Raw genomic sequence first — 26341 nt, 5'->3', positions numbered from 1 at the left:
GGGGGGCCCCCCCCTTTCCCCCTTCGCCTCCTGACAGGAAAGGCTTAAGGGGGACAGAGCCCTGGGAGGCCGGGCCGGGCTCGGGGGCCACCCCGGGGGCCCGGGCCATGGATGTGCGCCGTCTGAAGGTGAACGAACTTCGCGAGGAGCTTCAGCGCCGCGGCCTGGACACTCGCGGCCTCAAGGCCGAGCTTGCTGAGCGGCTGCAGGCGGCGCTGGAGGCCGAGGAGCCTGACGACGAGCGGGAGCTCGAGACCGACGGCGAACCGGGGCGACCCGGGCACAACAACGAGGAGGTCGAGACCGAGGGGGGCTCCGAGCTGGAGGGGACCGCACAGCCGCCGCCGTCCGGGCTGCAGTCGCACGCGGAGCCCGGCGGCTACTCGGGGCCGGACGGACATTGTGAGAGTGCGCGGGGCGGGGGCCGGGGAGCCCGGAGTCTGGGCCAAGGAAGGGGTGTGGGACACGGGAGTCTGGCACCTGAGGTTGGGGAGAGGCGGTCTGAGGACCCGGGGCTCCTGCTACCTGCCGCTGAAGAGGATTTGGGAACTAGGGCCTCCGGACGACCGGAGGGTAGATCCTGACGTTCGGCGCAGGGGAGCTCTTGGGCCGGGGGAGGGGGCTTGGTTTCGGCGATGAGGGTCGGAGGGTGGGGAGCGGAGGATTCCGGACCTTCGAGCTCGGAGACCGGAAACTGCTTTCTGCGGCCGGTGAAAGTCAGAAGGACGAGAGATTTTCTGTTTGGGGGCTGGGGAGGGTCTTGGTCGTGGAGGTCCTGGGGTTCAGAGGTGGATGGGCTTCGTTGGTGGTCCTAGCCAACCTTCTGGGCTGGGAATTGGGAGCCGTGTTAGCCGTGTTTCGAGGGACCGGGAAGGAATGGCCAAGTGTCTGAGGCTGTTACAGAGTTTTGAGGGAAGAGAATCCTGGAGTTTGTGGCTGGATGGGATAATGGGAATTGTCGTATGTGGTGTGAAGTGGAGGCGCAGGTGTCTGTGTTGGATAGAGTCTGATGCGCTGAGTGCTCCGATGTTTGGCTGGTGAGCATTTAGGGGATGGCGAGGCCAGCTTGTGATTGGGCTGGAAGGCCACCCTCGGGGCAGGCGCAGCTTGGACGTTTGGTGCTGGAAATCTGAGGACTTCCTGGTTGGCTTCTAGAGGAGGCGTAGGGAACCGTTGTGTCCAGAGGCTGGTGGGGGAGGGAAGGATGCTGTGCTGGACAAAGGACCTGAGGTTTAGAGCGGGGAAAACTCTTGTGTGCCCAGAGAGTAGAAGTGGGAGCCCCAGAGAAGTAGCAGAGACCGTCTTCCTCAGCCAGCAGTAGTCCCAGGGGAGAAAAGTGGTTAGGGTAGATCTGCAGTTGTCTTTAGAGAGGAGACCTTGGTGTGGGTGGGAGCGAATCTGGAGTTAGAAAAGGGCAGTTGTCTAGCAGGACTGGAAAATGGGGGACTGGAGAATTTAAAGAGTAAGCACAAAGGACTCTGGCATCCAGAGTTTGTAGTGTTTCTCTGAAAAGAGGGCTTGGGGCTAAGGGAATGAGGAAAGAGATGAGGTCACATAAGAGACTAGATTTGGGGTTGGTATTGGATATGCGTTCATGAGAAATAGGGTCTCATGGAGGGCAGCAATTCAAGTGTACATTTAGGGTAGACAGTGGCCTAGGGACTGTCAGGACCTAGGTGCTAGGAAAAAACTTCACAGTGCAAACACTTGTGAGGGAAGGGAGTGGCTGTGTGTGTGTGTGTGTGTAGAGTAGGAAGGACTGTGGCAGGAATACCTAGGAAGAGGAGCTGTGGGACAGTCCTGACCCAGTGTTCTGGCCAGAGGTGTGTTGCTAAGAGAAAACAAGTTCAGTATTTCAGAGTGCAGACTCTAGACACAGACTTTGTTTCAAATCTGGCTTACTGGGCCTCTTTGCCCACTTGTCCTGGCAATGGAGATTCATTCATCTGTGTTGAACGCATCTTGCTCTACTTTGTAAACCCATCTTTCTCTTCCTCAATAAACTTTGTTCCTTGCTTGCCTTAAAAAAAAAAAATCTAGCTTAATGACATTGGCAAGTCACTTCACCTTTGTGATCTGGTTTCCTTGCATGTAAAATTGGGTTAATAACAGTGCCCCCCCCCCAAGGAGATTTATGAATGAGATCACATGTATCCAGAGTTTTGCACTGGGCCTACCTGATATTAAGAGAGGGATTTTTTTGCAGAGTGTCCAACCTGTGCTCTAGCATGCTGATTTTTGTGAGAACTCTTTTTTTGCTTATCTGTGGTGTCAGATATCGTGAAAAGTGTGCGTGGAGTTTATTGCGTGGCCTAAGGAACTCTTATTCTAATGTGCAGTAGAAAAAAGTTGGACACTCCTGTTAGACAGTAGTAAAAGATGCTAGAATCATAGTTTCTCAGGGTGAGGCCACCTCTAAGCACAGAAACATGCTTGAGAGACACCAGGCTTTGTGAGACAAGAGCACTGTGACTGGAGCCTGGATAAAGCAGTTTGAAAGATCTTCTTGTTCAAAAGATAATTAATGGCTTGGCACCTGTAGCTCAAGTGGCTGAGGCATTAGCCATATACACCAGAACTGGTGGGTTCAAATCCAGTCGGGCCTGCCAAATAACAATGACAACTACAACCAAAAAAAATAGCTGGGCATTGTGGTGGTTGCCTCTGATCCCAGCTACTTGGGAGACTGAGACAAGAGAATCACTTAAATCCAAGAGGTTGAGGTTGCTGCTGTGAGCTGTGACACCATAGTACTCTACCCAGGCCGACAGCTTGAGACTCTCAAAAAAAAAAAGAGAAGATAATTAATATATTTGCCTATCTTCTCTACACACTACAACAAAATCCTTTGAGTTCTCCCATCATTTCCCCCTCCAATCCTTTTAGCCTCAGTAAACAAACCTGTACTAAACCATGTAACCTGTGACTTTCCTCCCTTTGGGCTGCATCTCCTTTATGCCCAGATGTATTTGTCCTCTGAGAAAGGATCTGATCATTTAGCATGTGGCAGAACAGTAATACTCTTTCCTTCCTTTTGGTTCTGCCACATGGCTCCTGGCACAGCTCCTAGTAGGGCCCTGGGGGCACTAACAGAGCTTGCCCCTTGGGTGGAGAACTTGTGTTGCCCATCCTACCTTTCTAAAGTTCTGTCTTGGTTGCCTTTAAGGTTCTCCTCCATGACTGAGTTCTTTTAGTCCTACCTTTAAGCTTTCATTTGTGTTATCCCAACCTCAGGAAAGTTCTTCTCAATTCTCATGAGTCATCAGCTCCTATATATTCTTTCAGTTGACTATTATTTTCTAGGTCCCTTTGTTAACCTCAAGTGGTACTTTTCAGCCCCTAACACAGTCATAATTACATTTTTGTGTATTTCTTTAACATGTGTCTGTCTCATTAAACAGAACGTTTCAGTGAGGCAAGTTTATCTTAGCTGTATCTCAGTGTCTGGAGTATGGTATACACTACCACTCTTCAGTTAAGCTCCTGGACCAGCAAGATGCCTTCCTGAAACCCTTCCAACTTCAAATATTTCAGAACCTGTCCTTAATGAGTCTGAAGGTCACTGTTATGGTCTTGTTTTCATAACAGCTGCTTTACTTGCTTTCCCGTTATCCCTTCAGCTGTCATCATTACCTCTTACCTTTGCAGCTATTGTGGGATAGAAGAGATTCTTAAAGAGGGTTGGCTGTGCAGGTAGGAATAGTGACTGGGCAAAGGGCTGGTTTTTGCTCTGAACCATTTTGGGGGTTAGGGTGGGTAGGGGTGGAGGACAGGGTCTTACTCTGTTGTCCTGGGTACAGTGGCATCATCATAGCTCACTGCAACCTCAAACTCCTGGACTCAAGCATACTCCTGCCTGAGCCACCTGAGTAGCTGAAACTACAGGCATATGCCACCATGCCTGGCTAATTTTTCTATTTTTTGTAGAGACGGGGTCCTGCTCTTGCTCAGGCTGGTCTCGAACTCCTGACCTCAAGCAATCTTCCCACCTCGGCCTCACAAAGTGCTAGGATTACAGGCGTGAGCCACCATGCCCGGCCTGACCATTTTTAAGGTTGTGCCCTAAAAGTGACTAAGTATATTATACCATTTTAGACAATGGCTAGGCTGGTGGTTTTTTAACCGTTCCACAAAGTTCCAGTTCTTTGTGGAGATGCCGCATGCGCTGGAATGGGAACTTAGTCCGGGATGTCAAGCTGGACCCTTTCTCTGACCTTCCCATCTCCTTGCTTCAACTAGAGCAGTTCTGCTTTAATTGGTTTTCTTTATAACCTAGTCACAGGTAGATAGGCAACTTTCTAAGGGGTAAGAGGGCATATCCTCAGGCATCTGAGGCCGTGAACTGCCCAGAGAGATTACCATCAGAAGGTGTTGTCACACTTTAGCCTTTGGCAGGGATGAGCCTGGTGGGGATGGTGTCATGTGATATAAAAGAAGCCACCTCTGCTTCAAGATCCTCCATGAAGCACCCTTTTAACTGGTTGGGATTTTTTGTTTTAAGATGCCATGGACAATATTACCAGGCAGAATCAATTCTATGAGACCCAAGTCATCAAGCAAGAAAACGAATCAGGCTATGAGAGGAGACCACTGGAAATGGAGCAGCAGCAACAGGCCTATCGCTCAGGTAGGAAGACACATGTGGTTCATGTCTAGAGAATCTCCTCTGCCCTTATCCTCTGTTGAGAACTTATCTTCCCAGAGAAATTTTGTGTCTTGGGCAATTCACCTGGGCTTGTCCTTGTCACTCTGACAAGGTTAATTTGAAGGAAAAAACTCAAGTAAGTGTTAATGTTTTTAGATGTTATTATCCACACCCTGGAGAGTTTAGACCTAGAGACTAATATTTATCTATTTGGAATCTTAGAATGTGGAAACCAGAGAGAGCCCTCTAAGTCTACTTTGGTATTTCCATGTTCTAAAGAATATTATTTCAGGAGATATTATTGAGATCTCATCAAAACCAGGTTTCTTAGCCAAATATGTTTGGAAAATGTAGCATAGGCATCTCTTGGAGACTCACTGCACTGATTAGAGCATTAAAGGCTTTGAAAAGTCCTGGGTTTAGGGTGGCGCCTGTGGCTCAAAAGGATAGGGTGCTGGCCCCATATGCTGGAGGTGGTGGGTTCAAACCCAGCCACAGCCAAAAAAAAAAAAAACTCTGTGTCATATATAAACTCAGGATTTTAAAATATACATTATTTTTACAGAACAAAGTTCCCTATAAAGCTATTTTGGGAAACAAAGATGTAATCCAACTCTCATCTCCCTATTTTACAGATTGTGGAGTTTATTTGTCTAATGGCAGAGCTATGGCTAGTACCTGGGAAACTGGCTGCCAGGCTAGTCCTCTTGCTTAATAAACAGCAGTAATATTTGGAAATCAGGGTCCCACTGCTGAGAAATGATGGAACTAAGAGTGATTCCATTTCCAGTCTTGTGTTCATTTTGCTGTTTTATAGCCCCAGTGCCTTTCCTTAGTGAATCTAGTTGATTTTGTCTTACTCCATTCTGGTTCCTCCACAAAGTGAAATCCCCAGACAGTCTTGGGTGTCTCAGGAATTGAATTAATGTAGGTTAAACTGCTGATTTATGTCAGGCTCTGTGAGACTTGTAGGATCATTTGGCCCAAGGAGAATATTGTCTGTGCCGTTATCCACAGATACTTACCCAGGGCTATCTGAGAGCCCAGCCATGTGCTGGGATCCATGGAGGCTCTCTTCAAGATGACTGAGTATCATCCCTGCCTTAGAGAACCAGGAGCTTCCCCTGCGAGATTTGGTCTACATGACAAAGCTAGGAAGTGACCGAAGGTGGTCTTAGATTGAATGCTGAAATGAGTAGTTTGGAGTGACCCAGTTAAGTGCTATGGGAAAAGTGAGGCCAGGCCGAGTATATGGGTTGCATTTGGTTAGGCACCAACTCTTAGAGTCTACCTGACACTGGGACTTTTCCATTGTCCGTAGTCCATTATTCCATCCTGACTTCCTCTTTATAGGATGACTTAATGAGGTTATCCCATCTATGGATGGGTTAACTGCAGATTGGTCCCCCTTTCTTAGAGTGAATCTGGGCTTTATGGTATGGTGACTGAAACCAGTAGAGTTAGCTATAGGACCATAGTACTCTATTGAATTTGCCCTCTCCCCCTCCCTTGTCAGACTGAAGAATCTTTATAAGAACTGAGGTGGAGAGGTTCTTTGGGAGGAGAAATTGGAAAATATGGGGTCATGCTATTTTAGTCCTGTTGTCCATTACCGCCTTCTTGGCTGGCTTAGCAGGCTTCTGTTAAACCCAGCAAGCTACCTGTGCCCAGTCCTTCACCAGTTTAGTCAGGATACTGCTGATGACTCCTGAGGCAAAAGGGACCAGAAAAGCACTATTGGGGGAGCTTCCAAGTGTCTTGATCATCTGGATTTGTCCTGACACTAGAAGTGAAGACAGAGATAAAGCAAGAAGCACCCACCAGCTTCTTCCCACCCGAAGCTTCTCAACTCAAGCCAGACAGACAACAATTCCAGAGTCGCAAGAGGCCTTATGAAGAAAACCGGGGACGGGGGTACTTTGAGCACCGAGAGGATAGGAGGTGGGTGTATGAGGCGATAGTCACCCTTATTCCAGTAGGTCTGTATGCCTGTAACTCCATGCCTGCTGGGGATTTCTGACTAATCTAGAGGGGCTGAGCAGGGTTCCTCATGCCCTTATGCTATTTTGCTAATCTTTCCTGCTCTTACTGTCAGATTTAGCTTCTCTAAAACTTTGGTCTTTACCCCCACTTTCTTCCTTCTTATTACCTGCAGTGTAAATTGTAAACAACTTAGACTGTCATGTGGGAGGTGCCATCTTGCCTCTTTAGTCCTTTGCCTTATTGCCCCTGCACTCATGCACAGTGACCTGTTCTCAGCAGATGCTCGGTTGAAAGATCTATTTCCCAACCCTACTCCCAAACACACATCCTCCTTCAATGCGTTCATTCATTCAGTCAGCACTCACAGTACTTTCAGGAGGTGCCCATCGTGGCTAGATACTGGGGACATAGAGATTTGAACAGTGGGTTCTACCCTTCATTGTCTCACTGTGGGGACTGAGACAGATACATACAGAAGTAACCCACAACCTCAGGGGTGAGTAGTTAGGTTGCAGGTGAGTTTAAGGAGCTCACAAGATGGAGTAGCTTTTGCTCTGGTCATTTCTCTTTTCCTTTTTCTTTGTTTTTGTTTTTTAATTTTTATTTGATTTTATTTTAGAGATAGAGTCTCACTATGTCTCCCTTGGTAGAGTGCTGTGGCATCACAGCTCACAGCAACCTCAAACTATTGGGCTTAAGTGATTCCCTTGCCTGAGCTGCCCAAGTAGCTGGGACTACAGGCACTCGAAACAACGTCTGGCTGTTTTTTTTGTTGCAGATGTCATTGTTTTTTGAGACACAGTCTTATTCTGTTTCCCAAGCTAGAGTGCCATGGCAGCTGTAGCTGTCAGCCTACCTCACAGCAATCTCAAACTCCTGAGCTTAAGCAGTCCTTTTGCATCAGCTCTCAAGTAGCTGGTACTATAGATGCCAGCTAGGACATCCACCTAATTTTTTTTTTTTTTTATCTTCAGCAGAGATAGGGGTCTCACTCTTACACAAGCTGATCTCAAACTCCTGAGCCCAGGCAGTCCACCTGCCTCAGCTTCCCAGAGTGCTAGGATTATAAGTATGAGCCACCATGCTTGGCATCCTTTTTCCCTTTTCTTTTTCTTGTTCTTTCTTTTTTTTTGAGACAGAGCCTCAAGCTGTCACCCTGGATAGTATGCTGTGGCATCATAGCTCACAGCAACCTCTATATCCTGGGCTTAAGCGATTCTCTTGCTTCAGCCTCCCAAGTAGCTGGGACCACAGGTGCCCACCACAACGCTTGGCTATTTTTTGGTTGCAGTTGTCGTTATTTGGCAGGCCCGGCCTGGATTCAAATCCGCCATCTCTGGTGTATGTGGCTGGTGCCTTAGCTGCTTGAGCTACAGGTGCCGAGCCCTTTTTCCCTTTTCTGACAAGCCCTCTCCCTCCCTTCCCCCAAGGCCCAGTCCCACCCAAATTTTGGACACTAGATATGACCTCCCTTATACTAATATGGACTGGTTATGTGACACATTTTATTTCCTGTCTCATGGAGTGCACTTTCTAAACAGGCTTGTTACTCTCTGAGACAGAGCCTGGGTCTCACATACTGTAATTAAAATTAAGACATGGCACACCCACTGCATAGGTTTCTTATACTGCCTTCCAAAGAGTGGAGTCCTGCAGGCCAGTTGTTGATGGAGAACAGAGGAGGAATATTTGCTCTGATCCCAGGCTAGCAGGGAAAGCTTCCCAGCATGGATTTAATATGTGATGAGCCTCTTTGTACCAGGCTCGGGGAACCCTGCTGCCGGAGGAGTCCTAGCAGCCAGGTGGGTGTGGGCTACCTGATCAGTATACATGGTGGTCCAGGGCCCTTTGGACTGTCCAAGCAGGACCCTAGGCATTAGACCCCTTCTTTCTACCCTTCTCCCTTATTCCTATATGACAGAAACCAGTAGTGTTTTAACAAAGTCCCATTTTTAGTATTTTGGTAGGAAGATAAATCTTATTCATAATTTAGGACAATTTTGAAAGAGAAAAGAAACTGAAAAAAGTGGGTCATTTCAAACCTTTTCAGATACAGGATTTTAAGAAAGCTGATAGATGGATAGATTATGATTACTGGGGTTTATCTAGGCCAGCGGTTCTTAGCCTGTGGGTTGAGACCCACAGGAACTGTATTAAAGGCTCTCGGCATTAGGAGTGTTGAGAACCACTGATCTAGGCTCTTGCACGTTCTCCTTTCTGGCCAGCAACCTTTAGGATTCCACAGCTTCCAGTTAGTAACAGTTCAGTGTGGAGGCAGTTCTCGACATGCAGAGGTCATGGATCAGTATCATGGGGTGTGAGAAAATTTGGAAAAGCTCCCTAAATGATTCTTATGCTTCCTTTAGCAGAGCTTGCTCTCTCTATTCCCTGTCTCCATCCTAGTAGTTAACAGTCATTGCTCTCATTGCAAGTACATAGTATTACAGAGTTCTTTTGCTAACCTCTGTGGGAAAAAACTGAGGTCCAGGAAGCAGTCTGGAAAGCACTTGTAAATTCTAGCAGAACTTTCATTTCCCTTTCTCTGCTCATCCAGCTATTCTCCTGTGACCTACCCCCTCTTTTCTACACAGGGGCCGCTCTCCTCAGCCTCCCGCTGAAGAGGATGAAGATGATTTTGATGATACCCTTGTTGCCATTGACACATGTAAGTCCTTGGAGTGCCGATCTAATTCTGTCTTCCAGATAGTATTGGGAAATTATTTCTTGACCTTGGTGCCTTATACCATTCAAAGCCATTGTTAGTCCAGAGGAGAGACATAGATAACATAGCATAGCTCTGGAGCAAGAGCACTGGTTTGGAGATAGAAGATCTACTCCCAGTTCTAGCTATGGGACTCTGGGCAAGTTATTCTACTTCTGAGCTTCCCTTCAGGGAGGAGTAATCCTGCTGTAATACCTTAGGATTTCCAATGAGACTCCTCAGAGAATGGATACAAGAGTAATTTGGAAAACCCTAATCTATCTTGTACACACAGAGGGTTGCCATCTAATCAGGAAGGGAATCTGATTGCTGCTGGGGAACTCTTAACTCTTTGATGACCAGTTCCCCAGTTTGCATCAGCTGTTCATGGTCCTGGTGAAATCAATACCACTTTGTCCTCTGAGGCACTAACCTGCCCACTGTGCTCTCTGTCCTCCAATTTAGTTTTCTTTCTACTAGATAAGTGGTTTTTACTTTGGTTGTGCATCTAAACATTTGAAGGATTGATTGTAGAGGTCCTGTTCTTCCTCAGACCTCCTACGTCAGAATATTAAGTGGTAAAGCCTGTGAGCTGAATTTTTTACATGCACCTGGTAGCTCAGTCAGGTCTGAGAATACTGCACTTTGCAACAGAGTAGAAAGTTAGCAGCAATTCATTCATATGTTTATGTAGCTCATGTTTGGTAAGAGGTAAAGACATACAGTCTTTTCTGTCACAAGCTCTCAAAGATAAAATCTGCCTAGAATACTAAATTTAAAAAATTTTTTTTTTCAGATTAAGATGAGGATACATATTAGGTTACATTGTTTGGTTTTTGTTAGGTAAAGTTCAAGAGCCATTCACCCAAGGGGTGTGCTATATACCCTTGCATTGTACCTGTTAGGTGAGAGCTTAATAATCTCCTTACTCATAGAATTAATGAGTAATTATGATCTAATAAAAAATAAATTAAAAAAAAAAATCTCCCTCCTCCCCTCTCCCCTTCCCCTTCCTCTCTTCTTTTCTCCTCTCCCCGTTTGAATTTAACTGAAAACTAAATATTTTTAAAAGTATTGAATGACAGTGGTCCATGAGGCAGCATCTAATCAAATGTCAAATGTATGGACCATGTTGCTAAGCCTTTAGAGTGAGGAGAGCATCTTGTGGCCAAAATGGTCAGGAAAGGGTTTCTTGGAGGAATGACTGGCTCCTTAAAAGAGTGGCAGCAGCAGAGTCCTAGGCCCATCAGAAGAGATAGTATCCTGTGGTGCACATGGGTAGCAGGTGTGGGTCAGGTTCAGATACTTGTATAGCTGTTGGCAACAGAAGTCTGGCTCCCAAGCTGATAGAGTTAGCACAGGGAAGAGATTAAGAGTATACGGTGGTGATGGTGGCAGGGGCGGGAGAGTCAGTCTTTTCTCTTCTAAAATCTAAATTTGAAATTGGTAAGGATGTGGACCCTCTCTTAGCAAGTATACATTCCTATCAGAAACATTTGTGTACAATTTCAGGGTCTCCCTGAAGCACATCTTGTAGTCTGCCAGGTGGAGGACCCCAGTTCTTTGCTGGGGTGGGACAAGCCAGTTTGCAGTAGTCCACACCCTCTCTAGCAAAGGGAGAGAGGTTAGAGATTATGCTGCTTCCTCTTGAACCTGCTTGTTTTTTCCTAGTCAACTTTTGGGGAATCTCCCTCTGTGTGCCCCGTCATAGTACTGTTAAATACCACTTGACTTCAGGCTTTTCCCTCCACAGATAATTGTGACCTCCACTTCAAAGTGGCTCGAGATCGGAGTAGTGGCTATCCACTCACAATTGAGGGCTTTGCATACCTGTGGTCAGGAGCCCGTGCCAGCTATGGTGTTAGAAGGGGCCGCGTGTGCTTTGAAATGAAGGTAAGTGGGAGCAACAAAAGAGATGGGAAGAGAAAGCAGGCCCATCCATTGGAATGGCCTGGTATCAGTTAACTTTGGTCAGAACTACAAATCTCTATTTAAAAAAGAGATTATATTGAGCATGGACTATGTCCAAGTAAACAAAAGTTCTGATGAACTCAAGGGAACTATCCTCTCCCACCATGGCAGCCAGCTATTCTCTGCAGCCATGGCTCTGTGCTTCCCCATGGCTGTGGATCTCAACAACAGCCACGGCTCGGCGCCTGTGGCTCAAGTGGCTAAAGTGCCAGCCACACCTAAGGTGGCAGGTTCCATCCAGCCTGGGCCTGCCAGAAAATAGCCAGGTGTTGTGGCAGGTGCCTGTGGTTCCAGCTACTTGGGAGGCAGAGGCAGGAGGCTTGCTTGAGCCCAGGAGTTGGAGGTTGCTATGAGCTGTGATGCCATGGCACTCTACCCAGGGGGACAGCTCGAGGCTCTGTCTCAAAAAAAAAAAAAAAAAACAACAGTCACAAGGTGACCAAGAATGTAAGCACTCTAAGGCATAGCTACTGCTACAGCCACCTTACCAAAAACACTTAAGTTTATATGGGACATGATCCAAGAGGTTTGTGACTTTGATCTATATGAATGCTATGGAGTTGCTCAAGGTCTCCAGGGGCAAATGGGTCCTGAAGTTCATCAAGAGCACCAGCTACGTACACTGGAGCTGGTGGGTTCTAATCCAGCCCGGGCCTGCCAAACAACAATAATAACTACAACCAAAAAATAGCCATGCGTTGTGACGAGCGCCTGTAGTCCCAGCAGCTACTTGGGAAGCTGAGGGCAGAGAATGGTTTAAGCCCAAGAGTTTGAGGTCGCTGTGAGCTGCAGTGCCATGACACTCTACCCAGGGCAACAGCTTGAGACTTTGTCTCAAAAAAAAAGAGTGGGAACAGTTATCCTCACTAAGAGGAAGTGGGAGGAGCCAAGCAACACCCTGGCCACCTTGAGGAAAGCAGCTGACAAAGATTGAGCCCCTTCTGCTCTTTATAGATAAAAATATATATATAAAGAGAACTAAACCATAGCTAAATATGTGTAAGAAAAGCCAGCCAACCATTCATTGTTTCATCAAGCAGATTTTCATTGGTGGAATTTGACCTGGGTATTATGTAGCCTGCCATTCTAGTGGTAACATGTATAGAACTGGAAAAAGGAGTTGTTTGGAGAAAAAGTAAACTAGAAAGATTGGGCCCCAGGTATCATTAAAGGGAGGCCAGTAGGAAAGCAGGACAAAGACTGCCAGCTTAGGCCATCCTTTACCATGATCTCTCCAAAGTGCCATATTGTTAAGTTTATGAAAACAATACATGCTGGATGTAACCTGTAGTTCCAACTATAAGGGAGTAATACTGGAGCCCTGGAGTTTAAGACCAATCTGAGCTACATTGTGAAATCTCATCTCAAAAATAAAAAGGAAGATGATTACACATGCTCATGTTTAATAAAAGTTTATATAGCACAGAAAGATGTAGGATAAGAAAGAAGTTACTCTCAGGGTCAGTCAATCTCCATCCTACTCCCTAGAGGTAATTACTGTGTTAACAATTTTTGCAAATCTTTTGCATATCTAAGTATCTTTTGCATGTTTATGATAGTTAACATTTGTAGCGCATTTTTCATGCACAAGATCCAATGCCACGCCTGTTACAAGGATTATTTCCATTAATCCTTGTGGTATTATCATTAACTGGATACTGTTACCCCAGTTTTTAGAAAAGGAAGCTGAGACAGAGGATTTTTTTTTTGTAGGTTACACATATACATATAATTAATTTCCCCTCCCTTAAACCCCAGAGGGTCTCCTTTTATTGACTAAGACACCGTGAATATAAGTTGCATGTTATGCACTACTCATAGAGAAACCTTGCTAACTGAACAAACAGTGCTTTCTTAACACATCAATTGTGAGATAGATTGTAATTTCAGAGATGCTAAAATGAGGATAATGTGGATTGGCACCTGTAGTTCAGCGGCTAGGGTGCTGGCCCCACACACTGGGGCCGGTAGGTTCAAACCTCGCCCATGCCTGCCAAACAACAATGACAACTATAACAAAAAAATAGCCGGGCATTGTGGCAGGTGCCTGTAGTCCCAGCTACTTGGGAGGCTGAGGCAAGAGAATTGCTGAAGCCCAAGAGTTTGAGGTTGCTGTGAGCTGTGATGCCACAGCATTCTACTGAGGGTGACATAATGAAACTCTTTGTCTCAAAGAAAAAAAAAGTGTGGAAAATATGCATCTGAAAAGTCAAAATATGATGACTTTACAAAGGCCATAGGTACACGTGGGTATCAGGCAGTCTGATGTCTAACTTGATTAGAGGTTAAGTCAACAAGTGCTTTTTCCCCTCTGGTTTCTTCTACTTAATACTACATCTTGGACATGTGTCTATACCAGCACATTATCTGTGCCTCATGTTTTTTAGCTGCTGCATTGTATTTTGTGGCATGAATGTACCATAATATAATCAGTGCTTTATTGGTATTTTTTCTAATAAAAAATGGGGTGTGGTAGTTCATGCCCATAATCCTAGCACTCTGGGAGGCTGAGGCAGGTGGATTGCCTGAGTTCATGGGTTTGAGACCTGCCTGAGCAAGAGCGAAACCCTGTCTCTAAAATTAGCCAGGCATTGTGATGGGTGCCTGTAGTCCCAGCTAGTTGGGAGGCTAAGGCAAGAGAATCACTTGAGCCAAGAGTTTGAGGTTGCCATGAGCTATGACTCTATGGCACTCTACTGAGGGTGAGAGAGTGAGACACTGCCTCAAAAAAAGAAAAATTATATTAAATCAATGCTGCACAGAATATTGCATACACATACGTATATACACTTCCTGATATACATAACTAGTGTATACACTAGGAGTGGAATTGCTGAGTTACAGAGCATGTGCATTTGCAGTTTTGATAGATTGTAGATTGCCCTCCAAAGGCATTGCACCAATTAATCCTTCTAGCAGATATGAGGAGACTTCCTTGAACTAAAAAATACTACGTTTTATAATGCCTGTCTCTGTGGCTCTGCACTGATCCTTTTGGAGGCCCTGGGGTCCATGTAACAGTTCTTTAGAGCTGCTTAAATGCCTCTTCTCCAGTAATAAAAGCCATTGCTATTTTTTTTAAAGCCATTGCTATTTTTTAATGCCTGATATGCTTCCCTTCTATATTGTCTCCCACCCTCCTCCAGAGAATTAGTGTTAAGCCTTTTGTCCTCTCTACAGATCAACGAGGAAATCTCTGTGAAGCACCTTCCATCTACAGAGCCTGACCCCCACGTTGTTCGTGTTGGCTGGTCCCTGGACTCCTGCAGCACCCAGCTAGGTAAGAGGAGATCAGGTAGGCAGTCCAGAGAGTGATTTGCCCCTACTCCTGGATTCTCAAGGCTCATAAGTTTCCCTTTCCAGTGTCAGAAATTACCTTCAGTGGAATAGGCACAAGGATTAGTATATACCACTAGCTGTATTCAGGCATACTAGATTCAACTGGGAGGACTGTAGTTATGTAATAATCTTTTAGTGAAGAATTAATTCTTACCCTTCACTTTTTAGGAATAGGCCCAAAAGGCTGGGCAAGATGGCTCACGCCTGTAATTCTAGCACTTTGGGAGGCTAAGATGTGTAGATGGAACTAAGGAGTTCGAGACCAGCCAGCAAGAGCGAGACCTCATCTCTAAAAATAGCTGCCAGTTGTGGCTGGCACCTGTAGTTCCAGCAACTTGGGGGGCTAAGATCAGAGAATCACTTGAGCCCAGGAGTTTGAGGTTGCTGTGAGCTGTGACATCCCAGCACTACTGAGGGCGACAAAGTGAGACTCGGTCTCAAAAAAAAAAAAGGAAAGGGCCCAAAGTTCTCTTTAGGAAAGTTTCCTTTCTTTAAAAAAGATTAATGTCTCCTATACTCAAACCATACTAAAAATAAGTTCTCAAACTCTATTAAGTTCTGTCTGGGTTTTCTGTCAAGAGCCTACACTAGACTAAAAGGGGAAGGAGAAACTAGTGATCAGGGCTGGTTGGCAGAGAGAAGGAAGTCTGTCCTTGAAAAGTGTTCAGTTTTTAGGTCCCCAGGCTTTAGTGACCTTCTGGCCCCAGTGATTATAATAACCAGTGCTGAGACTTTCTGTCTTGGTCACATAAACATTCTGATTATGAAAGTAATATGCGTTCCTTGCAAACATTAAGGCCATATAGAAAGGGAAAAATGAAAATCCTCCCTAAACCTAAAAGATAACAACTAATGTTAATATTTTCAGCTTCAGTCTTCTGGACTTTCATTTTTTTGTATGATTTGAAACTGGCCATGCTATGAGTACTTCTCTTGGCTTGATTTCTTTTTTTTTTTGAGATAGAGTTTCAGAATGTCACCCTCAGTAGAGTGCCATGACATCACCACTCACAGCAATCTCAAACTCTTGGGCTTAAGCAATTTTCTTGCCTCAGCCTCCCAAGTAGCTGGGACTACAGGCGCCCACCACAGCGTCTGGCTATTTTTTTGTTGCAGTTGTCCTTGTTTAGCAGGCCTAGGCCAGGCTCAAACCTGCCAGCCTTGGTGTATGTAGCTGGCACCCTACCCACTGAGCTACAGGCTCTGCCCTTGATTTCTTATAATATATCTTGGGCATATTTTTGTAGGTAAGTATAGCTTCAAAATTTTCCGTTGTTTTAGTTGTATTACTTATTTAACAAGTCTTTGTTTCTGTTTTTTGTTTTTTAATTGAGACAGTCTTATTATGTTGCCCTCAGTAGGATGCCGTGGCATCACAGCTCACAGCAACCTCAAACTCTTGAGCTTAAGCGATTCTCTTGCCTCATCCTCCCGAGTAGCTGGGATTACAGGCTCCTGCCACAACCCCTGGCTATTTTTTGGTTGGAGTTGTCATTTAGCAAGCCTGGGCTGGACTCGAACCTGCCAAACTTAGTGTATGTGGCTAGCGCCCTACTCGCTGAGTTACAGCGCTGAGCCTTAACAAGTCTTCTTTTCCACGTACACCTAAGGTGGCGGGTTCAAATCCCCAGCCCGGACCCGCCAAACAACAATGATGGCTGCAACCAAAAAATAGCCAGGCGTTATGGCGGGCGCCTGTGGTCCCAGCTACTTGGGAGGCAGAGGCAGGAGACTCGCTTGAGCCTAGGAGTTGGAGGTTGCTGTGAGCTGTAATGCCACGGCACTCTACCTAGGGGGACAGCTTGAGGCTCTGTCTCAAAAAAAAAAAAAAAAATAAAAGCTTAACATATTATAAGTTTTTGCTGTTAAACACTCGAACTATTATGCTTGTGTGTAATTGCCTGACCACTTAACGACTAATTATTAGGTGAAAAGAAGTGTGTAGTTTTCATCTCCGTATGTATTAAAATGTTTTATTTAACACTCATAGGTCATCTCATCATATGTTTTCTTAGTTTTGAGATGTGAGTGGTGGACAGTTGATACAGATGAGAAAAATAGAGCCCAGAAAGGTCAAGTGCCATGTCCAGAGGCACACAGCTGGTTCGTAACAGAACTAGGCCTGGAATTTATGCTTGTCATTGCCTGCTTTTCTAGCAGGATACTCTTTGGGTTCTGCCCAAGGATTTCTGTGTAATCCAGGTATTAGCAGAGTCTTTGAGATCTCTCATCACTTCAGCATCCAGGTTTGTAGCCTGAGAAAAAGCAATACCTTTCCCATGGGTCAGTCCTCATGATATTTAGAACTAAAACATGCCCCTTAACTAATTTATATCAATAATACATTAATGCCAAATGTTAATAACATTAGTAGGCTTTACTGAGTATTAAATGTCACAGGAAAGGGTTACATCTCAGCATAACAGCCATTCTTCTCCATCCCAGCTCCTCTCTTCCTTTCCTGTCTTCTTTTCCAAATTCTCCCTTTTATGTAGAACAGTTCAGTTTATCTCCTACTCCCAGTCTTAGCCACACCCATCAAACCCTCCAGAGTTCTATATTATAAAGGGCTTCCTTTCAACTTTCCCCACTTCTCCAAAACAACAAAAAAAAAGGCATCTGTAAGAGGCAATATGACTTTTTTTTTTTCTTTGAAAATACCATTGCAGGTTTAACCTTCCTCTACCTATTTCTTCCATCAGGTGAAGAGCCTTTTTCCTATGGCTATGGAGGCACTGGGAAGAAATCCACCAATAGCCGGTTTGACAACTACGGAGACAAGTTTGCAGAGAATGATGTGATTGGCTGCTTTGCGGTGAGTGCTAATAGCCTGTAAGAAAATTGGCAGAACCAGGCTCAGTGCCCATAGCTCAGTGGTTAGGGCGCCAGCCATACACTGGGGTTGGTGGGTTCGAGCCCAGGCTGGCCAAACAACAATGACAACTAGAGCAAAAAAATAGCCAGGCATTGGGTGGGCACCTGTAGTCCCAACTATGCGGTAGGCTGAGGCAAGAGAATTGTTTAAGCCTAAGAGTTTGAGGTTGCTGTGAGCTATAACGCCACAATACTCTACCGAGGGCAACATAGTGAGACCATCTCAAAAAAAAAAAAAAAAAGGCAGAACCAGATGTTGGGCTACAGACTTCTTTTTTAGGATACTTCTATTTATTGTCTGCCCTATATCCATCAGTTCTCACCATACTTCTTTGTCTCTGCTTAACAGACTAGAATGTTTACTGCCATGTGTGAAGTTCTTATCATTCTATCCCCTCTCACTTTGTGTGCAGAGTTGTCAGATGATACCTTTGGGAACTTTAGGTGTGCCCGGCCTTTCTCCATTTTTAGATACCAGAGTGATGTTTTCTTTCTTTCTTTTTTTTTTTTTTTTTTTTTTTTGAGACAGAGTCTCAGGCTGTCACTCTGGGTAGAAAGTGCCATGGCATCACAGCTCACAGCAACCTCCAACTTCTGGGCTCAAAGGATTCTCCTTCCTCTGCCTCCCAAGTAGCTGGGACTACAGGCATCTGCCACAACGCCTGGCTATTTTTTGGTTGCAGCCATCATTGTTGTTTGGCGGGCCCAGGCTGGATTTGCACCTGCCAGCTCAAGTGTATGTGGCTGGCACCTTAGCCGCTTGAGCCATAGTCCCTGAGCCCAGAGTGATGTTTTCTAAACCCAGGAATTCCTTATCTTTCTTTTTTATTTTTTTTATTTTTATTTGTCTGGGGCTGGATTTGAACCCACCACCTCTGGTATATGGGGCCAGCGCCCTACTCCTTGAGCCACAGGTGCCGCCCTAATTTCTTATCTTTCACATTAGGAAATAGCTATTAAAGGCAGTGGTGTTAGCTTTTGCCCCACATTGGTGTCATTGTATCCCCACACTTGTCCCTGTCTTCACCTCACATTAGTTAAGCCAAGCTTCTTAGAATGCACTGCCTTTTGGAAGAGCAGAGGCAAGTGCAAAACACAACAATATAGAGAGTGTCTCCAAAGCAGTGACCAACAGTGACAGTAGAATATGGCTATATGTCTAGGGCCACACTCCCTGAACCCACTCCCTGCTCGTCCATTCATAGCCCTGGGCAACTTACCCTCTCTTTCAGTCTTTTATAAATGAGAATCTTTACACTTACTTCAGAATTTTGTGTGGAGTCATCAGATTAATCTATTAAGAGCACTTCCAACATTGCCCAGTATTTACTACTTAATACTATTATTAGGGGGCACCCATAGTTCAGTGGTTAGGTGTTGGCCACATGATCTGAGGCTAGAGGGTTCGAACCTGGCCTGGGCCTGCTAAACAATAACAACAAGAAATAGCCAGGCGTGCCAGGCACCTGTAGTCCCACCTACTAGGGAGGCTGAGGCAAGAGAATCGCTTAAGCCCAAGAGTTGGAGGTTGCTGTGAGCTATGACATCATGATACTCTACAGAGGGTGACAAAGTGAGACTCTGTCTCAATTAAAAAAAAAATTTTTTTATATATATACACACACATACACACACACATATTTTATTATTACAAGTTATAAGAGAGATTGTAAGATGTGCTGTGAGGCCCCAGAAGAAGTGACTACCTTGATGGAGGCTAACTATGAGGCTTGTACTCTTTTCTTTTTTTGTTTTTTTTTTCAGACAGTCTCATTATGTCACCCTTGGTAGAGTGGCGTCGTGTCACAGCTCACAGCAACCTCAGACTCTTGGGCTTAAGCAATTCTCTTGCCTCAGCCTCCTAAGTAGCTGGGACTATAGGTGCCCACCACAACCCTCGGCTATTTTTTGGGGGGAGAGGGTTGCAGTTGTCATTATTGTTTAGCAGGCCCAGGCTGGGCTCTAATCCGCTACCTTTAGTGTATGTGGCCAGCGCTCTACCCACTGAGGTATGGGTGGCCAAACCTAGGTAGGGGCTTGTCTTTACATTTGTACACATATTTTCTTCTTATGTAAGGAAATGTTAAAAATAAAGAATTCTTTAGGGCCTTATCCAGATTCTAACATTTACCACATTTGCTTCATCATTTTCGTATGTGTGTATATGTGCACATACAGAATTGACCCCCTAAGGACTCAAGTCTAATACATTGGGAAAGATTTTAGAGATTTGTGACAATTTGGAAAAAACTCACATACAAACCATGTAGCCTAGGAATATTAAACAAATTAAGGAGGGGTTAAGTAAGTCATGAATGCATAAAATATATACAGATACTAGTCTGTTTTATTACTGCTGTAAAATATAGACAAATTGTTATTTTTTAAAAAAAAGTTAAAACTTGGCTTGGCGCCCATAGCTCAAGTGGCTAGGGCTCCAGTCACATACCCTGGAGCTGGCATGTTCGAATCCAGCCCAGGCCCACCAAACAACAATGACAACTATAACCAAAAAAATAGCCTAGCACTGTGGCGGGTGCCTGTAGTCCCAGCTGTTTGAGAGGCTGAGGCAAGAGGATCACTTAAGCCCAAGAATTTGAGGTTGCTGTGAGCCGTGATGCCACGGCACTCTACCCAGGGCAATAGCTTGAGACTCTGTCTCAAAAAAAAAAAAAAGTTAAAACTTATCAAAACTTAGACACACAAACTCTTGTATAGACCATATGTGCCGCCATTTGCAATCAAGAAAAATGTTAATAAATATAGAGATACATTATTAAATTATAACTGCATAAAATTAACTGTTACACACTGTAATAATTTTATAACCACCTGCTGTTCCTATTGTGGTGAGCTCAGGTGTTAAGAAAGTTTAAAAAATTATGACAGTTCAACTTTTTCTTATAATAGAAGAAGTCGAATTGCTTGATCGAGATGTGCAGCTACAGTTGCCTGCCACTTCAAAATAAATTAAACCTTTCCCTAAACAGGAAAGGAAATTCCTTAAGTCATTGTATAGCTGTGATAGCTGCGCCAGCAGGTGTGAAAACCTTATACATTTTGTGAAATACCTTATGTGGGTGCAGGATTGCTGTGAGAAAGGCATGCCCATAGACTCTAATACAATTCAAGAACAAGTGAAGTCATATGACAATTTAAAGTAAAAGGAGAGTGAATGATCTAAAGCAGTTTTGGGGGAGTGGTGAGATTTAATGCTAACAAAGGATGGTTTGATAATTTTAGGAGTTTTGGCTAAAAAAAAAAAAAGTCAAAGTAACTGGTAATCAGCTTGTGCCTACCACAAGGCAGCAGATAAAGTTTCTAGGCACCATTAAGAAAATCATTGAGGAGGTAGGAACTATGCCTGAACAAGTTTTAATGCAGATGAAAGTGCCCTGTTTTGGGTGGGGAAAATGCCACAAAGGATATTTATTACTAAGGAAGAGAAGCAAGCATGAAGATTTAAGGAAGGACTACTGTTTTGTGCAAATGCCATTGGATTTATGATATGGATGGGCCTCATCTATAAAGCTCTTAACTTTTTTTTTTGAGACAGCGTCTCACTGTCGCCCTCAGTAGAGTACGTGGTGTCACAGCTCACAGCAACCTCAAACTCTTGGGCTTAAGAGATTCTCTTGCCTCAGCCTCCCAAGTAGCTGGGACTACAGGTGCCCACCACAACATCTGGCTCTTTTTTGGTTGCAGTTGTCATTGTTTAGCTGACCTGGGTTGGATTCAAACCCACCAGCCTGGATACGGCTGGTGCCATAACCTCTATGCTACAGGCGCTGAGCCTAAAGCTCCTAACTTCTGAAGAGAAAAAGTAAACACCAGTGCCAGTCTTTTGTTTATACAACAAAGAGGTCTAAACAAGGAGAATCCTTTTCCTAAGTTATTTCTTTTGATGTTTGTCCCAGAAGTTAGAAGTACCTGCCTAGTAGTGGACTACATTTTAAAATTCTTTTGATCTTAGCACTCTGGGAAGCCAAGGTGGTGGATTGCCTGAGCTCAGGAGTTCAAGACCAACCTGAACAAGAATGAGCCCCTGCTTCTAAAATATAGCTGGGCGTTGTTTTGGGTGCCTGTGTAGTCCCAGCTGCTTGGGAGGCTGAGGCAAGAGAATCCCTTGAGCCCAAGAGTTTGAGATTGCTGTGAGCTATGATACCATAGCACTGAACCTCAGCAATTTACTCAAGGTAACTGAGTAAAACTCTTGTCTCAAAAATAAAATGAAATAATAAAACAAAATTCTTTTTTTTTTTTTGTGACCAAGTCTCACTTTGTTGCCCTCGATAGAGTGCTGTGGCATCATATCTCACAGCAATGTCAAACTCTTAAGCAATTCTCTTGCTTCAGCCTCCCGAGTAGCTGGGACTATAGGCACCCACCACAGCACCTGGCTAATAAAATTCTTTTGATATTGGACAAGGCTATTGGCTACCCAAAATTCTATGAGTTTAGCCCCAAAGGTGTCAAAATGGTCTGCTTTTCCCCAAACAAGGGGCTGACAGTTGAACAACATGGAAGTTGGGCTAAGCAGTCAATTAATGCATAGCTTTTGACTCCCCCAAAATTTAATAGCTTAGTCTTGACTAGAAGCCTTATGGATAATATAATCAATTAGTACATATGTGTAAGGAGACTAGTATCTACGTGTATTCTATGCGTTTGTCACATACCTTTTAGTTCAGTATTTCTAGGCTACATGTTTCATCTATGAGGTTTTTTAAATTGTTACAAATGTCCAAAATTGGGGCAGTGCCTGTGGCTCAAGGAGTAGGGCGCCGGCCCCATATGCTGGAGGAGGCGGGTTCAAACCCAGCCCCAGCCAAAAACTGCAACAAAACCCCCAAAAAACAAATGTCCAAATTTTTTTTCAATATATTTATTAGAAATATCTGTATATATGTAGACCTATAAAGTTCAAACTTGTGTTGCTCAATGGTCAACTGTATATGAATTTCATCTGATACATTTGATGATTGCATACTTTAGATCTTTCATTCCTCCATTTTATATTTATGGAACAAAGCTATTGGCTGGCCATCACAGCTCAGCCCAGCACCCTAGGAAGCAAAGGTGGGAGGATCCTTGAGGCTGGGAGTTTGAGTTTACAATGAGCTATGATAACATCACTGCATTCCAGCCTCAGTAACAGAGATCCTGTCTCTTTTTAGAAAACAACTATTAACCATAGTAAGGTTATCAAATTTAACATTGATATCATTATCATTATTTACCCCATAGGCCACATTTAAATTTTGTCAGTTAACCCAACAGTATCCTTTAGCACAACTTAGTTGTTAGTTTAGGATCTGATCCAAGATCATGTATTGCATTCTCTTGTCATGTCCTTTTAGTCTCCTTTAGTCTGAAACAGTTCTCAGCTTTCCTTTGCATTTCATGACCTCATTCTTTTTAGTAATAATTAAGCAAGTTTATACTCTGCAAACTATATTAAACGTTATATATTTTTCTCATTTAACAGTCAATCTTGGAATCTTTCCCTGTCCACACAGATAATATAGATCTAGCTTAATAAAAAAAACATTTTTTGAGTAATCAGTTTGTTTTCCAAGATAAATCCAGGAATATAAAAAGATATACTGTGTAGAGTTGCCTTCAGACTTCCCTCTACCCATTTTTCATATATATACATATATCCTCCCTACATGTGAACCCACTGGTTCTCAGGGTTTCTTTATCAAAAAAGATGATTGTGGCTTGGCACCTGCAGATCAGCAGCTAGGGCGTCAGCCACAGATACCAGGGTCTGGTGGGTTTGAACTGGCCTGGTGCCTGCCAAACAACAATGACAACTACAGCAAAAAAAATAGCCAGGCATGTGGGGACGCCTGTAGTCCCAGCTACTTGGGAGGCTGAGGCAAGAGAATCACTTAAGCCCAAGAGTTTGAGGTTGCTGTGAGCTGTGACACAATGGTACTCTACTCTGTCTCAAAAAAAAAAAAAAGATTGTTACTTTTCTTCCTTCACACAAAAAGTAACAAATTACACATGTCATTTTTCATCTTTTTTTGTTAACTATATATCTTAGAGATCTTTTTATAGCACTACCAAGAGGACCTCTTTGTTCTTTTATATAGTCTGTAGCTCTACCATAACTGATGTAACTTAGTCCTCTCCTATTAGACATTTGGTAGTTTTATACTATTATATTTAGTGGCCATCTAGTATTCTTATGCAGGAGTCAGGGCAGTTTAATTTAGCCAGTCTTCCTGTTTGTGGCTCTAAAAGTTGTTTTCCTGAAGAAATAATGCCTTAGTCACAGCTTATCTTTTTACCACTGCCAATGTAACTTGGAAATCTTTTTGTTTTACTACACTGGCATGAGCAATTTGCACACCTTTGCATTCTTATGGGAATATAGTTTTAGTGTTTCTCTTAATACTTAGCTTCTGGGTGAAAGGTGTATTCTTAAATTTTTTTTTTCTTTTTTTTTTTTTGGAGACGGAGCCTCAAGCTGTCCCCCTGGGTAGAGTGCCATGGCATCATGCTCACAGCAACCTCCAACTCCTGGGCTCAAGCGAGTCTCCTGCCTCAGCCTCCCAAGTAGCTGGGACCACAGGCACCCGCCACAGCGCCTGGCCATTTTTTGGTTGCAGCCATCATTTTTGTTTGGCGGGCCCGGGCTGGGGATTCGAACCTGCCACCTTAGGTGTACGTGGCTGGCGCCTTAGCTGCTTGAGCCACAGGCGCCGAGCCGTATTCTTAAATTTTGATAGGTACCACCAAGACTGCACTCCAGAGAAGTTGCAGCAATTTAACTTGTCAGTATGTGTGTTTCCCCAAACTCTGTTCCATCAGAACATGAGTTCCTGTGGGTGTATGGTAATATGGATCTCCAGGCCTTGACTTGCTTCAACCAGATCATCTCTACTTCTAGTTTTAAGACTCCATGTGCGGTTTTCAGTTTTCATTTTTTTAGAAGATGACACTTTTTTAAAGAGTTGGGGCTTTAAAGAAGTGTGAAGATAAGTGACTTCCAGGAACCATAGGGGAGGATTTCTGTGTCAGAAGGGAGTCCTCAATTCACAAAACAAAAAGGACAAAACAGCTTTCTCAGTGGAGAGGAGAAGATAACTTATCTCAGCAAACCATAACGAGCATAATACATACTTAGCAGTTAGGGGACAACACAGTGAGGTCTGGGAGATGGGGCTACAAGCATGGCACACTTCAGAGATTTGGGTGTTCCAAGCCTTTGGGTGTTCTCCTGCCTTAATTGGCAGGAGAATATTTTGGCAGGAACAATACAACTTAACACTTGCCTGTTGGACAGATGGCTATTTCCAGTGGTGGATTTGTTGATTAAGGGTGCTGGTATCTTTTTCATTCTTTATTTTTTAATTTTTATTGTTTATTTTTTTGAGACAGTGTAGATCTGAAGCTGTCTCTACCTTCTAAAACAGCATCTTAACCAGTAAACTTCAGCAGGTCAATAAATACTTGTTATTAAATGAATGAATGTAGTCCTTGCATGGCTCTCCAGTTGTGCCTGAAATTACTTCCCTCTCATCTTTTAGCTTCAGCTGATTTGACCCTGTGTTTTCTCACCATTGGCCTAGAATACTTTCTTCTCACCCCCAAACTTGGTTCATTTCAGGACTTAGTTTATGAGTCCCCTTCTCTGAGAAACTTGGTCTGGGAATGTCCTCTTAACTGGTCCTTCAGCTCTGTCAGGCCCAGATTACCACGGACACATATCAGAAAGATTAGGAACTCAGGGAACATGTTGAACAAACAAATCTACTGGTGGTGCTAGGTTCGGTTTAAATTGTAGTCGTGGCTTTCCTTCATCTATTAAATCTTCATAGATTGCCCTTGTTAGTTTTGAGGACAGGGCAAGATCCTCTTCTCCTTCATCTTCACCCAGGCTAGGCACAAGACTCAAATACTTGGAGTTTCTTTAAATTACTTGTTTCACATCCATCAGCTTCCAGGTCTTGGGTAAGGAGGGTTCTCTGAGATGTTCTCTGGCATTGCCCAGCTTGCCTGTTTTGGTGGCAAAACAGGAATGTGCTTAAATCTGGACAGTCAGCTGTATTTTCACCCTCTGCATCTCTATTCTTTCCAACTTGGGGTTCCCAGTGCCTTAAGCTGAGAATTGGGGGTTAAATACCTTTGACTTTTTCTTTCTAGGACTTTGAATGTGGAAATGATGTGGAACTGTCATTTACCAAGAATGGGAAGTGGATGGGCATTGCCTTCCGAATCCAGAAGGATGCTTTAGGGGGTCAGGCCCTCTACCCTCATGTACTGGTGAAGAATTGTGCAGTGGAGTTCAACTTTGGGCAGAGGGCAGAGCCCTACTGTTCGGTCCTCCCAGGGTTTACCTTCATCCAGCACCTTCCCCTTAGTGAGCGGATCCGGGGCACCGTTGGACCAAAGAGCAAGGCAGAATGTGAGGTGAGTAGGATCAGAAGACTGAATTATGGCCACTTCTCCAAACCTACTTTGTTAACAAAGCAAAGGGGAGACACTCAGTAGCTAGATGTGGTGAAACAAGCACAAATTTGCTATGTTAGTAAACTTGGCCAACTTTTTTCCAGTTCCCATAAGTCCACCATCTACAGATAAGTTTATTTCTAGAGTTTTATAGTTTATGTTATTCTTTTTGATGTGCTACGTACCTGTTTTATGTACACGTGTTTATAATTGAGATCTTACAAGCATTTTGCTATCCTGCCCTTCTCCCTGAATGTTTTTTTTTTTTCTTTTTTGAGACAGAGCCTCAAGCTGTCCCCCTGGGTAGAGTGCTGTGGCATCACAGCTCACAGCTCCAACTCCTGGGCTCAAGCACTTCTCCT

General features: G+C 44.1%; 1 protein-coding gene across 6 annotated transcripts in view; it reads left to right on the top strand.

Annotated features, from left to right (window-relative positions):
• The window catches only part of HNRNPUL1 (heterogeneous nuclear ribonucleoprotein U like 1), a 50146-nt gene that overhangs the window by 1504 nt on the left and 22301 nt on the right, over positions 1–26341 (top strand). Inside the window, exons 3-10 of one of the 6 annotated variants that reach the window (XM_023508236.1) lie at positions 38–402; positions 4502–4627; positions 6433–6586; positions 9220–9293; positions 11083–11222; positions 14481–14580; positions 17342–17454; positions 25674–25940. In XM_023508236.1, coding sequence (XP_023364004.1) covers positions 108–402; positions 4502–4627; positions 6433–6586; positions 9220–9293; positions 11083–11222; positions 14481–14580; positions 17342–17454; positions 25674–25940 — 1269 coding nt within the window. In that variant the 5' untranslated portion in view covers positions 38–107. Of the gene's footprint in view, positions 1–2; positions 403–628; positions 1824–4026; positions 4055–4501; positions 4628–6432; positions 6587–9219; positions 9294–11082; positions 11223–14480; positions 14581–17341; positions 17455–25673; positions 25941–26341 lie in introns of those variants that run through there. The other 5 variants (XM_012812925.2, XM_003802083.3, XM_012812926.2 and 2 more) reach the window with 5 other exon arrangements.

The sequence above is a fragment of the Otolemur garnettii genome, unplaced genomic scaffold (assembly GCF_000181295.1).
Source record: "Otolemur garnettii isolate 467f Iridium unplaced genomic scaffold, OtoGar3 scaffold00233, whole genome shotgun sequence".
Classification (NCBI taxonomy): domain Eukaryota; kingdom Metazoa; phylum Chordata; class Mammalia; order Primates; family Galagidae; genus Otolemur; species Otolemur garnettii.
The sequence above is the reverse complement of the archived record's forward strand: the minus strand, read 5'-3'. Positions and strand labels throughout refer to the sequence as shown.